The sequence below is a fragment of the Corvus cornix genome, chromosome 2 (assembly GCF_000738735.6).
Source record: "Corvus cornix cornix isolate S_Up_H32 chromosome 2, ASM73873v5, whole genome shotgun sequence".
NCBI classification, from domain to species: Eukaryota; Metazoa; Chordata; class Aves; order Passeriformes; family Corvidae; genus Corvus; species Corvus cornix.
This window is the reverse complement of record NC_046333.1, coordinates 14959574-14976098: the sequence shown is the minus strand read 5'-3', so window position 1 is coordinate 14976098 and position 16525 is coordinate 14959574. Positions and strand designations below refer to the sequence as shown.

Here is a 16525-nt window from a genome sequence, read left to right as displayed (position 1 = left end):
TCTTTGGGGGACTGAGTGTGGAAAATATTCTTCAGCCTTGATTTAAGCAGAGGTCTTACGTGAGCCATTATTCTGTTCTTTCAGCATCACCTTTGATATGCATGGATTTTGCTGAAATTGCTTTTCTAGCCTGTTCTTGAAGAATTCAGTGAGAACTTTATAGCTCTGCACCAGTCAGGTTTAGCTGAGTACAGTGACTGTTTTGTCCTGCGCAGTGAAAAAGCCAGGCTTCTTCGTGAGGGTGACTTCCCTACCGCTTAGGTATCCTTTTGCATTTAAAATATCCAGAATCAGATTTTGAAAAATTTTAATTCTACTTTTCCCCCCCATCTTTAGCACAGGGGAGGAGATACTGCTGTATTTCCAAATTTCTTTCCTGAAGCCTGTCTTGGAATTTATAACGTCCGTGAGCAAAGATGGAACATAGCAGTGTTAAAATGGAGAAAAGTCAGCTGTAACATTATCTCCCATTTAAAATTAAAACTGTGAAAGCATAAAAGCATTCAAAAGCCTTTGCTCATGTGCAGTTACACAAACGGTCCTAAATTAACTGCACAAATAATAACAGGTCAAATAAGCCATAACCTGTGAGGGTGTCAGTGTTCTCTTCTGGATGTGCCTAATTATTGAGATTCTCCTTTTAACCTAGAGGAGAAGTAGTGTTCCCCGGTACTTTGGATTTGTCAGTGTGTATTCAGAGAGACTTGAAACGAATGGGTGAACCCATTTGCTTTAGCAAGTAGTGCAAGTCCAATCGCTTTTCTCTCATCCCAGCCTGGAAGTCTATGAAGTGTCTGTGAAATGTGACTGACTTTCATAGTTCAGGGCTATCTTGACTTCTTCCTAAAACTCTTAACAGGTCTAATGCACGCACAGCACTTCTTCTCATTCTTGCGTATTGTTTAGTTTCCTCCAGCATTCATTATTGATATTCATAAGAGCATGCCGTGCTGCTGATCTAAGCAAATTGGACACAAAGTGAACTGGCTTATTTTAGGACTTAACCTTTGTGTAATCATGTCTGACTGGCCCTTTTTTGAATGTGTGTGCCCCATTTCTTTGTATAAGTGAAGTGTATTTTGGGTGAGAATAGACTTTGAGCAGAAAGTCAGCAATTCTGAGCCAAGATCTGTGTGTGCACCTGGGCACAGCTTCAGCCCAGAATTATAATGGCTAAGCTTACAGACTGTCAGCTGTTTTTCTAAAATGCACTATTTTAAGAGAGAATGGGCTATATATTTTATCCGTTTTAATTATAATAGTGTGAACCTCAGGTTCTTAGCAGGAACAGGACATAACTGTGTAGCTTGATTACTTCAGTGGGGTGATAATCATAGTTTAGTTTTATTCCATGTGCTCAAGAGAATCATGTGATAATACATCATTATTTCTGGAAGTATTAGGTAGGTATTCAAACCTTACAAGATGGTTTTGATGAAGGATGGAAATGCACTGTCTGTACGGACCTGAAGGAAAAAGCCACTGTGAGTGGCCCCTCGCAGGGGTCTTGTGGCAGTGCTGTGGTAGGAGGTGACCTATGCTGCTGTCTGCCAGCTCTAACCGCAGAGAGGTCTCGTGGCTTTCCTCACAGACTGTGCTGAGAAAGAGGATAGGACAGTATCCAAATCTAGCATCTTGAAGTTGCTTTAGGAGACGTATAAAGGAGAAAATAGATTGACTCACAAGGGAAGCAGCAGCAGCAGCAGAATTTTTTTATTTGGCCAGATAGCTATTTTTGTGGAGGGTAAGTCATTACTTTTGAAGCCATCTGTCTGAACTGCAGTGAATCTCACCATAACTGATCGAGAGTAATAAATAATTAAATAGTAGTGCTCAAATGAGTATCTCTACCCTGCTTTCATCTAGTTCCCTTGGTTCTGGCGTTTGACAAGTACCTGTCTGCTGCCTTGGAGCTGTGAAGGTGGTTGTTCGTACCTGCGCCGCTGCCCTACTTTCGAGCAATTCATGCAGTGAGAAACCTGATTATTTTTTCAGTCTGATGGTCCTACAATGTGCTGTTGTGGAAACTGTACCTGAACTCCCTGCAGTTTCATGCTGCCTGTGGTGAAACCGAAGCGTGTCCCCCTCAGCTGTGAGCGGTGGCTGGGCTCAGCCTCCCGAGCAGCGCTGATGCGCCGTGGCTCTCCGAGCGCAGGGGTGGCAGAGCGGTGGCCCGGAGCGGAGGAGGGCTGGAGCCTCCAGCTGCCACCGGCTCGCAAGGTAAACACGGGGTGACCTATAAGCCAGCCAGTCAACTCGCGCCTGGCCTTATTAGGCAAGCTGCGGAGCCGTGTCTGGGGACGGAACATGCTGGATGAGACGCGCAGCCCAGAACGGATCCAGCGCAGACCCCGGGAGATACGACCCAGTACTGCGGCGCTGACAGCGAGCTGCTGCTGCCTGAGCCCGGCTGTCAGAGACGCTGCACTCTGCCTGGCAAATGTCAAGAATTATGCTGGAGGTGGCTTTAAAAAGTGAAATCCTTTAGTGTAAATGTTAGTAGCTCTGGTTCTCTTCCTGGCGTGTTTTAAATGTGCTCGGTTATAACCTTAGGACTCCAGTTCACGCTGTCAAGTCCATGCACTGAAACACTTTGTGGGGGCCTTTGCTGGGAAGTGCGTTTGCGTTCCTTGCGCTGCTGGCTTTCAGAGGAATACCTGGACTAAGAGGAACTAATTTATTTATTAATTATGACTTTGGAACTTGTTTCTCCTCTCTTATTATGCAGTTTTATGCCCTTTATTGGAAAACTGATTTTTACTGGCTAAAGCAATTATCTTGCTCCCAGAAGAAGGGGAATATTGGCACCCACTGTCTGTGGGCAGACCAGGACTAAGCTAGGTTGCTTCATACCCATCTCATTAAAACTGACTTTTGCATGGAAGAAGCCTTAAAAAAAGTACTTACGTTTTCCCTTTAGTATAATCTCCATAGATTTAGACAAACAGATGCTGTGTAAACTTTCCCAGACAGCTTTGGGAAGGCTCTTCAGATCTGTGTGATTAACTCCCTGGTACCCCCCTGCTCACCAAGAATGTTGGTGATTTTTGCAGGGGCCTAGGGAGTGAATGAGAGCAATAAGGAGAAAAATGCCATAGCTGCCATGAATTTAAATCTGCTCTCTAGAGAACAGACTCCAGAACTGCAGCTTCACTGGGTTAGATTTTCTTTCCTCATTAATTTTTGCTTAGCCATGCTGGTTGCAAATTGAGCCTGGTACATGTGCCTTTTTCATAGTGCAGTGACAGTACTTGTAGTCAAGCTGTCCTACCTTGACCGTCAGCTTTTGAATAAAGCATACATTTTTTCTTTATTTCCTTCAATAAATATTTAATTTTCTGAGGAAGCATTGCAACATGCTATAAACAGGATGGGAGCTGGGGTCGTGGGTTTCTTGTCTGCAATGTTGCTGTCTGCCTGAGGCTTGTAAGTTAGTTATATTTCAAAAAGTTGTATTTCAAGGTAAGAATGCAGGGATAGGATGTGGCCTGTGAAATATCACATCACAGTGGTAAACAAAATTGCTGTTTTCCTTAGATGACTATCACGAAGAGCCAAAGAACTTTGTTATAAATTCTTCCTTGGGGTATGCGTGCCTCTCTCTGCTCCCTTTTTGGGCTTTTACACGCATGCAGAGGTAGCAGTGCAGAGGTGGTCAAGAGCAACCAGGAGAAAACTCCATAGTGTGGCAGGGCTTTTTGTGTCACCTAACTGCATGGGGCCACTTGTTGCTCCAGGCAAGAAGACGGCCTCGGGCTGGTTGCAGACACTAGAAGTGTCAGAAGATGGGGAACCCATCCTAGAAACCCTGGCTGCTTGTTTGAAAGACAGGAGTTTTACAGTCTCCCAGCAGCAGTGTAAGCCCATGGTCACCCCAGCAGCAAAGCTCTCATTCACTGCAATAGCAAAGGAGAAGCTGTTGCTTCATGACTCCAGTGAAGGATATCCACAGAGCTGTGACTAACCCTGTGCCTTCACAGTCTGAGCTGCAGCTACTTCACAGAGAGCTGTGGTGTGAAGCACTCTCCAGTGTTGTTTTGCTGGGTAAAACGCCACGCCACGTCTCCTCAAAGTCCTTGAGCTGTTTAATGATTTAGATTGTCTGTATTGCTGGGAGGTGAGTTCCCTTCCAGCCATTTGCTCAGTCCAGAAATGGCCGTGTTCACGCGTGACGTGTTCTGTTACTGCTTCAGGCCCAGAGACAAATAGGTGTGACTGAATTCAGATAATGTACCCCACTGATAGATCTGATTGCCACATGTGGAAAGGGCATGTGGCCTTTGGAATTCCTTGAAGGAGCCCCTCTAGACTGATCCTAAAGAGGAAAACCTTGGACATTTTTAATTATGCTGCAGTCTTGCCATGCAGTTTTGCGAACAGTGATATGAGAGGTAGGGATGTCACGGAATGTTAGATTCATGTTCCTTATTCTGAAAATATGTTGCAAAACTGAAACGTACCAAAATTTCCTTTTAGGAGTAATTAATTGCTGAAATTAATGAGTTGAGTGAAATCTGAAATAGTAATCTGGAGATTTGAAGGGGAATTTTAGTGTGTGTACAAAAATACCTGTTGTTCTCCCTTCTCCTAGAGCACATGACTGAACAGACCATCCATATTCTTTCAACACATTTTGTACTATAAACCTCAGTCCCCTTTATAAATCTTATTAATCAGCTTTTTTCATCTTTTTGCATATGACCTGTTTTAAAGGACACTACACAAACAACACAGTGCTGAAATTATCTGAAGACTTGTCCAAAACACAATCACTGGCCAAACATAAATCTTTTTGCCAGGATGGTTATTTGGAAAGGATTATGTTTGCTTTCTGCTGGAGTGATGACATTATGTCAGGAAACTACCCTATTTTTAAAGTTCATACAAATGGCCTTCATTTAAGAAATGAGAAATTACCACTTGCCCACATACATGGGGTTTGGTTGGAGAAGACAGCCCTGACTGGCACTGCCAACCCAGAATACGTACTGTGATTGCAAGCTGGGCTGCTGGGACATGACTCGAGCTGTTAAGTGATTGTACTACTGAAGTAATCTTCTGGGAGATTTTCGACTTGCCCTTCAGCTTTGGGCTGACTTACTTCTTGAACAACTTGGCAGAAATTGCTGGAGAGTGGGAGGAAGGGGAAATAAGAAAAGGGAGTGCCTTGCCAGTTTCCTTTGGAAAGATATGCCTGCATGCCAAAAACTGACTGGGTGGCATGGGATAGGTGAGAAGCCTGCAGCCTGGAAGGGGAGGTCAGATGGACTGATAGAAAAGAGTAGTCTGCTTTAGCCCAGTCCTTTGACCTTCATTCCTAAAATCATCCACAGCATCTCAGATCTTGGCATAGCTCGTTTTGACTAGCTATTCCAAGGTGTTCACCTTGCCCAGAAGAGCAGTTGAATAAAATTTGTGAGCTCCTTTAGATCTCTACTCATGAAGAGTGGATGAAAATATGATTTCATCATTACATTTATACAGATCATCTCAGTTTTCTGTGTTGCTCAGATTCCTGTTTACCTAACTAGCACATTTGCAGAAAGTTTCATGCAGTCACTGTGGGATTTCTTTCCTCTGCATCGTTGGTTTCTTTAAAATTTTATTTTATTTTTAGGTTTTCTTCAAACAGTTGTCATGGGCTTCTTTGATTTTTGCTTTTATGATATCTGCAAGTCACAACAAAGTATCGACTTCTCTTTATCACTTCTAAACACTTCTAAATATAAATTCATAAGTGATCAAAATTAAAGAGGAAAAAAGGCCTGATCTTGGTGGGACCTGGTTCATAACTCCTCAGTGTTTTGGGGCTGGCAGCCCTGTAAATTGGGAACCATCTTGCAAGTCATTTAAACTCCAGCTTTGATTAGAGCTATTAGTTTTGCCAGACAAAAGGAAGATATTTTCCTTCTCTTCCTGTGGGAAGCTTCAGAACAACATTTAACTGCCAGCTGGTCTTTCATGAGCAGTCTCAGATTTGAAATGTATACATGCTTAACCTTGAGCTCTAAGCGCAGATGACTGCAAACTTAGCTTCCCGCTGGGCTGCCCCCCGTTCTGATGGCTGAACTGTTGTTCTCTCTTTGTTTGCTTTTGTTGGAGGCTGCTAATGCTCAAGAATTAATGATGGCAGAGGGGGAGACAAGAACATTACTACCGATTTGTAACACAGCCTTGATAGCCAAACGTAGTTTGGCTGAGTGTTCTTGTAGGTTCTGGAGACTGGATCATTTTTGAAGGACAAACTGCTCTTCCTCCTTTCCTCATCAAGTATTTGGAGATTATTTTCTTTTCCTCTGGGAAGGATTTGCTCTTAAACCTGCTGTTTTCAAACAAGCAGCAAAATGCTAAATCCGAGACTTCTTTTCTTTATACCATTGCTTAACTCTGCTGACTTACTGGTTTTGCACCCTTAATTTTTTTCTCCACTTCCAAAGTTGGTTAAGGGCCAGCACAGAGACTTCTCTTGTGATAGGTGATCCGTTTTTGATGAAAAGGAGAGACAGAAGCGGTCAGTTACCAACAGTTAAATATTCTCAACAAGCTGTGTGAAGTGCATAGCATTGCTGTAGCACCCTAAGGCTCCAGCATCTCAGAGCTTGAAGAGTTTTAATATTGGAAGCAGTGTTGGCACATACCCCTTATCTTGAATCAATGCTGAATGTACTCTGGGGTTGCAGATTCTGCACAGCAGCATAGTTTCAGTATTAACAGCAGTGACATTAATGTTAAATCATAGGTACTGTGCACAGAGCAATGGCTGGTGATCACCTTCCAACCTAACATGAAGAGATCTTTAAATCAAACTCTAGGTATTTTTGTGAAGAACTTGATAGAGATGTTTTTTTTATTGAATATTTTACTTTCCACTATAATAACTCTCTTTGGTCCCATGAGGTAGCCCCTGGATTCTTGGCCTGCCAGCTGTATATAGGAGGAAAAGGAGTCCTATTTGCACCAAAGCCTATCACAGATATTTCTTCCCAGGTGGTAGCCAGACCAGTTGGAGAGACTGGCTTCTTACTGTGTACTGTAGGTAGAATCTGAACAGCATAAGCAAAAACCCATTTAAAAATTACACAGTTGTGAAAGGCACTCCAGAGTTTTCCTGTCTTTCTGCAGCTCCATGTGCTTTCCCTTCTGCACCTCATTCACCAGGAGGATGCTGAGGACAAAATGTCGGGGATGATGTATTGCAGAGGAGGGGAGGAGCCTGACCCCTCCCTCCACAAATACAAATGTACCCCTCCTCTCTGTTGTAGGGGACATTGCCTGGCAGAGGGGTAACATTTGAGCTGAGCTCACGTCTTTTGTTAGCCAGAAGGCTTGATCCCTTTCCTGATCATAAGTTCCTGTGCCTTTTTCTTTGTTCTGGCACCTCCTGAAAAGCATACCCAGCAAAACCAAAAGGGAATATTTACTGCCAGTTTAGTCATCAGGCTGGGTCAGTAGGGGAGCAGGACATAGCAGAGGTCCTGCAGCAGAAGGAACGATGGGTAGGACTGTCTTTCTTGGCAGACTTGAGCTATTGCATCAGCTCAGCTGTCAAGTCTAACTTCTGCTTCAACCTTGCTAAAGATTGTAGGCACAAAATGAGTCAAATGAGTGATGTTTACCTGCTCTTTATGAGAAACTTCCCTTACTGTGTACCAGATGAGTTACAGGTGCTTAAAAACGCTACAGGTAATAACACCTCTATTCACAAGATCAGGTAAACAGTCTTCACACAAGCAGGGTTGAGAAAGAAACAGGTTTTTTTTCAGAGCAGGGTGTCCAGAATTTCCCCATTAGCTGTACTAGCAGCTGCTTTGTTAGTTCTGCCCCATCTCATTTTTGTGTTTTAAGCACACCTGCACTTATGCCTAGGACATAAAGCCCCAGATTTTCAGGTTAATTGCAGATTTGGACTAGTGTCAACAGATTACATTTTTTGTATATATTAAGCTCAAGTAAATGGAGGCCTTCACATCTGGCCAAGAGTGCACAGCAGTGTTGGTTTGTGTTCTCTTGGTAGGGCTGGGAGTAGTTAGAATTAAACATGAGACGTAGCAAAGTTACAGGCAAAGAAAAAAATGTGGTGTGTACCATCAAATATTTCTGAACAGAGAATGTTACTGGATGAGTCAGATGCTTCAAGGCCATGTTCCCTGTGTTGGGTGACTCTTGTTCCAGGGAGCTCTGGACTGTTGAAAGATCAGCTAAGAAAAGGTGCTTTGGTTAGAGTGACTGCAACATTATTCATGTTTTTTAAAATAAATAGATTAAAACAAATAGCAGGTGCATTAGACCAGACGGAATGCATGTTCTTCTATCCATTGCAATAACTTGTTAGTATGAAAAACAGTGTTTTGATGACCTAGATAGGCTAAATACTTCATGATGGGCCAACAGCCATTAATAGGTTGTTGATAGAGTATATTTTTCACTTGTGGTTATGCAGTCTCTTTCACAGCATCATTGCTCATACCTTGTCTGTACATTGAGGTTCCTAGCATAGATCAGGGTTCTGTTGTACCAGGTATCACAAAACCAGGTAAGAATAGTCAAGAACTTCAGTCTTGTGTTTCTAGTCTACCTTTTCATGGTCCTGACAGCCCCAGTCCTGTGGTGAGCTTTCTACTCATAGAATCATAAAATGGTTTGGAATGGAAGGGACCTTAAGGATCATCTCATTCCAACCCCCATGCCAGGACACCAACCAGACCAGGTTGCTCAAAGCCCCATACAGCCTGGCCTTCAACACTTCCAGGGATGGGACATACTCAGCTTCACTGGAGAACCTGTTCCAGGGCCTCGCCACCCTCACAGTAAAGAAATTCTTCCTAATATGTACACCTACCCCTCCTCAGCCTAAAGCCATTACCCCTTGTCCTATCTACAGGTCCTTGTAAAGTGCCTTTCCTGCTCTCTTGTAGCCCCCTTTAGGTACTGGAAAGTGCTCTAAGATCTTCCTGTAGCCTTCTCTTCTCCAGGCTGAACCACCCCACTCTCTCAGCCTGTAATACTGATAGTAGCTGAAATCTTTTGGAAGGGAAGAAGTCTGTTGGAGGGAGGCTGATAGACTTCCCTATTTGTTTGGATGGGGTTAAGTGCATGGACCTGTTTCAGTCACATATTTAGTGCTTCTTTGTGTCTGTGTTTGACCATCAGGTAGTTCAGTGTGGACGACTGAGCCAGGGTTATTGCACCATTGCAAACAAATGTTTCCAGACTTTCAAAATTAACTAAAAGGGTTCCAACTCTTCAATCCAAAATCCATCAAATCTGTTTAATGGAAAAAAAAAAAAAAAAAGGTAGCTAGACAGTACTTTCGTGCAATTTTTCACCTTCTGTCTCAAATTAAAATATTTGGAGCTGTGGTGTCTGTTCTTAAATCCCTACCCCCACCAGTAATTTTGCTCATATGTTATCCATAAATCTTGTCTGTTTTAAATGTTCCAACTAATAGTTAGGCAAAACATTTAAGCATAATGCTATGATTATCAGAGTCCATTTTTTGGCAGCCTGGGTGCTGTTTTTCTTAAGTAAGCACTGCAGTTTATCCTGATTAGAGATATGAAGGAATTATTCCTCTTCTCAGCATTTTTTCTTGTTGCTGTTGTTGGGGTATTTTTGTTTGGTTGGTTTCTTAATATGAGGATTTAGGGGTTTTGCATTCATTTTGCAGGAATATAATGTGTGATTTGGCTGTATCTTTGAAGTGGTAATATTATAAATCTCCCAATCACCATTGCCCAATCTGTTTTAGCATTCATGTGCCTAATTTCTATTTGTAATCTGATTACTGGCTTGAGCTGCTCCGGCTTGCAGCCTATTGCTATGCATTTACTGTACTCCCTGGGACGCGATAGCCTGACAGCTCCAGTCCTGTGCTATGAAAAATCTCTCCACGATATTGCTAAGACAGGCCTAAGGGCTGTGGCTGGTTGAGAATTAGCTGCTATTGTAGTTTCTCTTTGCCGAATCCTTTGTTTGTGCAACCATGTTCAGAAATCCTTGGATCTCCAGCTATGTGGGAAATGTTAAATACTCTGAGGAGCAAGGTAAGAGTTCCAAGTAGATAAAAGAAAATGCAGTTTGTGTGTGTTTAATCTCTCGTATATATGTGTGCATGTGTAAATATTGTTTGACTGGCTCTCCTGCAGCTGCATTAGGTACTTTAGCAATCAGTATGCATTTAGTCACCTAGGCTATTTTGTTATTTCCTAAAGGACACTTTTGAAAGATCCGATTAGATGGATCTTTTAATTAGCTTAGCATGCCACCGACTTAGGGCCTTTAAATACACTAAGTAACCCTGGAAGGTTGCATCTACTTTTTCTTTTTAGAGTCTTCATTTTAAATTTCCTATATATTAAATTATTAATAGTGGTTTTATCCAGTAGTTTGCACCTAAGAGGGAAGGGAACTCGACTGAACAAATGGTTAAACTTGTGAACAAGTCTGATTTATACTTCAGTAAATATACTCTTAATTTTAAATAAAAATATTTAAAACTGCTTTGATGTGATTATGAGAGTGTTTAGAATCCTTCAGTAAAAACCAGAGCAAAATGCTGTTGTAAATATTTTCCTTCTGTCTATCAAGTACTGTGAGGGTGGTTTTTTAATCTTTAAATTAACCATTGAATAAGACTCTGCTAAACTGATGTTTCTTCTGTGGGGATATTTATTGTCTTTTGATGCAGAGTTGTTTTACTTTTCCTCCTGTGTTTGTATTTAAGACTTCCATATTGTGGTAAGTAAGTTTTATTGGACTTTAATCCCCCCACATGGTATTTAATTTGAACAGGAGGAAATACATAAAATATCAAAACTGTGTAATGGAATTTAATTGTCTGCTAAGTTTTTCTGTGTTTGGGGTGTAGGGGAAGATTGGAACTCACCCCTGTGAAACACAGCAAAGTTTTAAGATGATTTTGAGGCATTATAGATGTGGTATGTATGAATGTTACTGAATGTGTTTCAGGGGTAGCAGGAGCCAAACCGGCTGATGTGCCCCTCTCAGCAGCCCTTCTCCCTCCCTGCTCCCCGGGAAGCATGCAGGCTCCTTTCTTCTGTTCTCATATTCCCTCCCCACTTTTGGCTGGGGTAGCAAAATTTCTCTGTGGTCTGCTTGTGGTTTTCATGGTGGACAGCTGTTCCAGTGCCAAAAATTCTAGGATGGGTTGTATCCTGTTAGAACAGCTATAAATTTAAGAAATGCCTGGTTCTGATTAGCTAAGCTGATACTGAGCTGGGCTGTGGAAGTTAGTGCATAGTCCTCTCAAAGTAATGTAAATCTGACCTTTTTAGAGGATCCGTATGGCTCAGAGTATTCTTTTTAATGTTGCAATGTAAAATATAATGATTTATATACCATTCACACTGTTTTTCTTATAATATTCTGTTTTGGTCTAACAAGATGTTTCTGTGTAATCTCTGTGCTTTATTCTCCATTTAATGGAAAGATAAAATTAATGTTAACAAAACCAGGAAAAAGTTGCCTATTAAAAGTTGAAGAATGCTATTAGCAAAGCTGCTTGAAATCTGCACTGACTTGTAGCAGATGCCTAAAAAATGCCTTTATGCCTAAAAAATGCCTTTTTGCACATTTTAAGCTTCTTTATCAAGTCATTAAAATCATCTTTCTGTTACTTTTTTTAAACCTTTTTTCAATCTTTATACCTGTAGATGTAGCAGAAGGAAATGGAAGAGGATAAAAAGTTTTGAAAGGCATAGATAAAATGTACATTCTCTAAATTAAGACCCATATTGTCAGCTATAATAAGCTTAATTAAACCCTGTCTGCAAAAACAAGAGACATTCTACCCAGACTGAAAATCTTGTGCATAAACAAAAAAAAATTTTTTGCAGTTAGATCTTCTTTGAAATAGTTAAATCTTAGCTCTGAGGTAGAGTAAAAGGAGTGTAGCTGCATTTGAATTGTTCTAAGTCTGCGTCTGTCTTTGAAAAAGAAAATGATTGCTGTATCAGTGGCCAACTGTTTATTAATTTAGGGTCTTGGGTAGCAGATTTAATACAGATGGAGACGGAAGGCAATTTTTCATTGGGAGTAAGTTGTCAGTAGCTCCATGTGTTTTGCACAGCAGTCCCAGACCAGGACCTGCTCCCTGGCTGCTCTAAGGTCTCTTGATTGCATCCTCAGTGAATGGAAGAGGGTACTTGGAGCACTGGTCCCCCTTGCCACTGGTCATCATTTAGACCCTCTGGTGACGCAGTTGATGCAGAAATGAAAAACTTGAATCTGGGAGAGGGTGGGGTTGCTTGTTATGGTTCACACAATTTTGGGGACCTAGAGGCTTTGTAATACATACTTTTTGAGCATAAGGCTGCATCTGACACAATTTTGCTCTCAGTGTAAACATGTGTTCCTCTGTGAAATGCATGTTGTAAGGCAATGCAGAAAAGAAAGGGAGCTTCCAAACAGTAGACAATCTTCAGAAATATTTCTGTCATGGATGGTGTAATACTGTTGCAAGAGATTCTCAGCTGGACATCTCTTGGCTTCTGCAGTGAATATGCAGTTTTCATAGTATTGCCAGGCTGCAGCCAAAAGGGCTCTTGTTGCTCGCAGCATTTCTCGTTTGCAGAGTGCTTCATAAACATGTCCACTGCCCATTTTGTAATCTGGGAAACACTGAGTTTAAATGATCACCCCAGGCTGCAGTGCTACACCACAAATATTAGGAGTAGAACATGGCAGTTGCATTAAGTGTTAATGCTTTTGATATGCCTGCTGTCTGTACTCATTTTTGCGAGGCTTTGGTTTTATCATCATCTTGGACATGCAGGCTGGTGCTCCTTTGATTAGAGAGAAGGCCACTGCACAGTCTTTTGCAGGGGAAAAAGGCTATGGTTGGAAACTATAACCTAGTTTACCAAAAGTTCCCTGTTTATTACAGCATCTTCACAATGGTGTGGTTTTTTTTTTCCTCTTTCACAGATTTTGCCAAAGGAAACTCCATCAGATTTAAGCCTTCACGACTGCTCCTAAGGAAGAGAACGTTAAGGTAAGGTCCACTTTTTCTTGCCCAGTGAAGATGACTGGTTGCAGTAAGTTTCTGTCATTGCTTGAATCTACAGTTATTCTTTTGTCAGGAAAAATGATTATTGGCCCTCTCACAGGACCAAGCTTTTGCTTAGAGCAGATGTTCTGAACAAGCATTGAAAACACCAACTGCTTCCTAAATAATGTTAAAATTTATAGCTGACATTGCTAAAGGGAAAGTCCTACTCTGCACTGAGCCTTCTGTCATTGCAATGCCCATTTTTCCTTGCATGGCATGGACAGAGTACAGACATGAAGTGTGAACCTGTCTGTAAAAGCAGGTGGCTGAAGTGGGTGAATTAATTATACATCCTTGCATGGAGCAATTGGGGGGAGAGAGAAGAAGGGGGACACCGCAGATGAATGGACAAGTGGTGTTGCATCCAGTCAGGGCTGTGCTGCCTCCTTGTCTGCACTCTTAGGGCACAGTTCCACAAGGCTGAGTAAGGGGATACAACTAAACAGTTAAGCAAGATGGCTGGTCACATTCCCTCTCTCTTCCCATCCCTGCTCCAGCTGCCTTGGGTGCCCATGTTTGTGCTTGCTGGACTCATTCACAATGGCACAGAGAGGAGGTCAGGAGTTGGGAACCCACTCTTACCCCAGCAAGCAGCTGTTTCATTGGCTCAGCTGTGCAGGAATCCCCCTGCCAGAGGTGCCAGAGGGGCACAGGCTCATGTTTGCAAGCTTCTTTTCAGTCAGTGCACACACCTAGAGCACACCTGGTTCCCTGCCATGTTGTTTCTTAGGTCCTGCAGAGAGATGGAGGGATTAGGTTTACAAGACACACTGTGCTGTGAAAGCACGTAGGGGAAAGTAGCGATGGGAGTAGTAGAGAAGGACACGACTGTAGAATGGACCTTTTCCATAAGAGTCCAGGGAAGGAAGTTCTCCTGGAGGTAGAGAAAGAGAAGAAAAGTGAACACCAAGCACCTAGCTAGCAGGTATACCAATGGATTTTGTATTTCAATCATAAAATCTCAGTATATGCCATACCTTTAAATGGGATGGCAGGTCAGTATTACCAGTGGCATTTGGATCAAACTTTTGGTTGCTTTTGGGCATGTAACTAGGTTAGTGGGACAGCTATTTAGAAACCATATGCTGCTGCTGCAGCAGCAGATGAAGTTTTCAGCCTGGAATCCCTGATGTACAGCATGCAGCTCACACTTTGGAAGTTGCCAGAACTGTACAACTACTGAGACTGTCAAGTACTCTACTAATGCTACATTATACATTGTTTTTAAACAAAAACTATTGAGACTGTGAAGTATTGTTGACTGTGTTTTAAGAGGAATCATCTGAATTCCTGAACACTGGAGAGTATAATGAGTTTGTTGGGAACCTGAGGCCAAGCCGTACACAAACCCAGTGTGAAACAAACTGGTGGAACCTCATGCTGTTGCTTGCATTTCATGAACCATGATCTCAGGCTATATTTGAGGCAAGGAAAGGACAAGAAGTTGCTCTTTCAGTATCCAGATTTAATGGGGACTTCAAGAAAGAATTCTTGCAAACTTCTAATTTATTTATTTATTTATTTATTTAGAGAAACCCATGTACTCCCTAATTATTTCAATAATAAATGTGCATAGCTTAGCTCTTAAGTGCAGTTAATTCATAGTGCTGCTGCTCAGAATATGCACCTAAATTTGTAGCATGACTAGATGTAGTTGTGGGTTCTGGATGAGTTTCTAGAAGAGGGTTTTGGATGAGTTTGAAGGTATGATATATTTGGCAATCCGGCTCTGACTGTCTGGCTCTGCTTAAGCAACTGAACTGATGCTGTGACTGCTCCTCCAGTAGAGAAACTAATAAGGCAGGGAGACATCTGGAAAGATCCCTTTGAGGAAAAAGGGAGGTCTTGTTAACGAATTACGTATGAGTTTGTCTTTTAAAACACTTAAAAGTGGTGATGAGTAGCCTTCTGTAATTTTTTTTTTTTTTTTTTTTTTTTTTTTTTTTTTTTTTTTGCTATTTGGAGTTGCCTTAGCATCCTTCCAACTCAATTTAGATTCCTAATGAGTGTTCTTATTGAACACTGTGACATGTCCTAAATATGCCTAGTTTCATTTTTAGAACTAATTTGATTTATGTGTCTATAAATACTCAATTGTTTGGTTTGATTCTGTCATGTTCAGAACAGTGCTGTCACTGAATCCTCTGTGCATGGGAAAGCAATGTAATTATACATTGGATTAAAACATTTGTTTTTTCTCATGTGAAAATATTTAAAACAAGCAATTCCACCTGCATCTTAGCAAGAAAGAGCGAAAAAATGTGTCTGAAGAGATAAAACTCCTAAATTGTGGATAAAATAGTATATGAAAATTGTTAATCTTTAAAAAATAAACAGTAAAGGTTGACAGTCTGTCCAGAGGAAAACTATGAAGGGACTTTCACAAAGCAGATAACCTGTGATGCTGTGTAGTGCAGCGAGGGTTAAGCTTAGGAAGTTTGTGGTTATTTAAGGAATTTTAATGAAATCTGCCAGTGAGCAAAGGTTGCAAGCCACCCTCTGTACAAAGGAGGAGGGAGCTCACATACAGGAAGAACTGGATGACCTTGAGGAGTAATAGAAAAAGGATGTAATGTAATAATACTAAGTGCACAGTTGTGCATTGGGGGCTGATAAATTTTTCTGTCACTTGCAACTGATGAAAGCAAAGCCTTTGCATATTAGTTTCTCATGCAGGATTGAGCAGCCAGTATAGTATATATGTAAAAAGGCAAATGTGTTGTAGATCCCAGCTTTCAGCCAGCTAGTAATATAATAATGCTTTCTCTATTAAAAAATCCTATTTTCATAAGATATTGGTAAGATCCAAGTCTGCAATAAAAGACTACCTGATTCTGGTCACTGTATACAAAAAAAGATTACTTAAGACTGGAATAAGTAGAGAACGTTTTAACAGATAATCACTGAGACTGAGAGCCTGTCTTGAGGAAGCTGAGTACATGTAGATAACCTCTGTTAAGAAAAATAAGTAAAGTAACTGACAACACTGGCAAGAGAACAAATGGATAGAAACCCAGTGACAGACATTTAAACAGGGTTTAAGGGATCTCTGCCTCCAAAGTCCCTAGAACTCCCTTGAGGGAGGAGCAGGAGTGAATTGTTTACAAGCAATCCAATAGTATGGTTGCTTTTAGAACCAGCAGGCTAGTGCCACTCCTGATTCCATGATTTTATGCTTGGAAATTCATATAGGAATTAGGCATAGTGGTGGGTGTTCATGCACAGGTAATTTAAACAAGTATTTTGCTGTTTGAGTGAATGCTTTTCTGTACAAAGTCCCTTGTTTAGGGAAACTTAAGGTGCTGCACTGTCACAGGCACTATGAAACCCAGTGGAGATACTGCTAAATAAAGCCCAGGTATTCAAAAGTCATGAGCTGGATCCTTCAGCTTTTGTCTTAATTAAGTTGATTTGGCAGAAAAAATTTGGGATTGGTTTATAGCCTTAGGCCAGTAT

The 16525-nt window shown here is 41.4% G+C and overlaps 1 protein-coding gene across 19 annotated transcripts in view; it reads left to right on the top strand.

Moving 5' to 3' along the window:
* SVIL (supervillin) overlaps window positions 1–16525 on the top strand; it is a 134307-nt gene that overhangs the window by 57196 nt on the left and 60586 nt on the right. For 18 of the 19 annotated variants that reach the window (XM_039548310.1, XM_039548311.1, XM_019283177.2 and 15 more), the window contains one exon: window positions 12946–13012. Coding sequence is in view for 16 of the 19 variants with exons in the window: in XM_019283177.2 (XP_019138722.2) it covers window positions 12946–13012 (67 nt within the window). In the remaining 3 variants the exon portion in view is untranslated. Of the gene's footprint in view, window positions 1–9830; window positions 10044–12945; window positions 13013–16525 lie in introns of those variants that run through there. The other variant, XM_019283173.2, reaches the window with a different exon arrangement.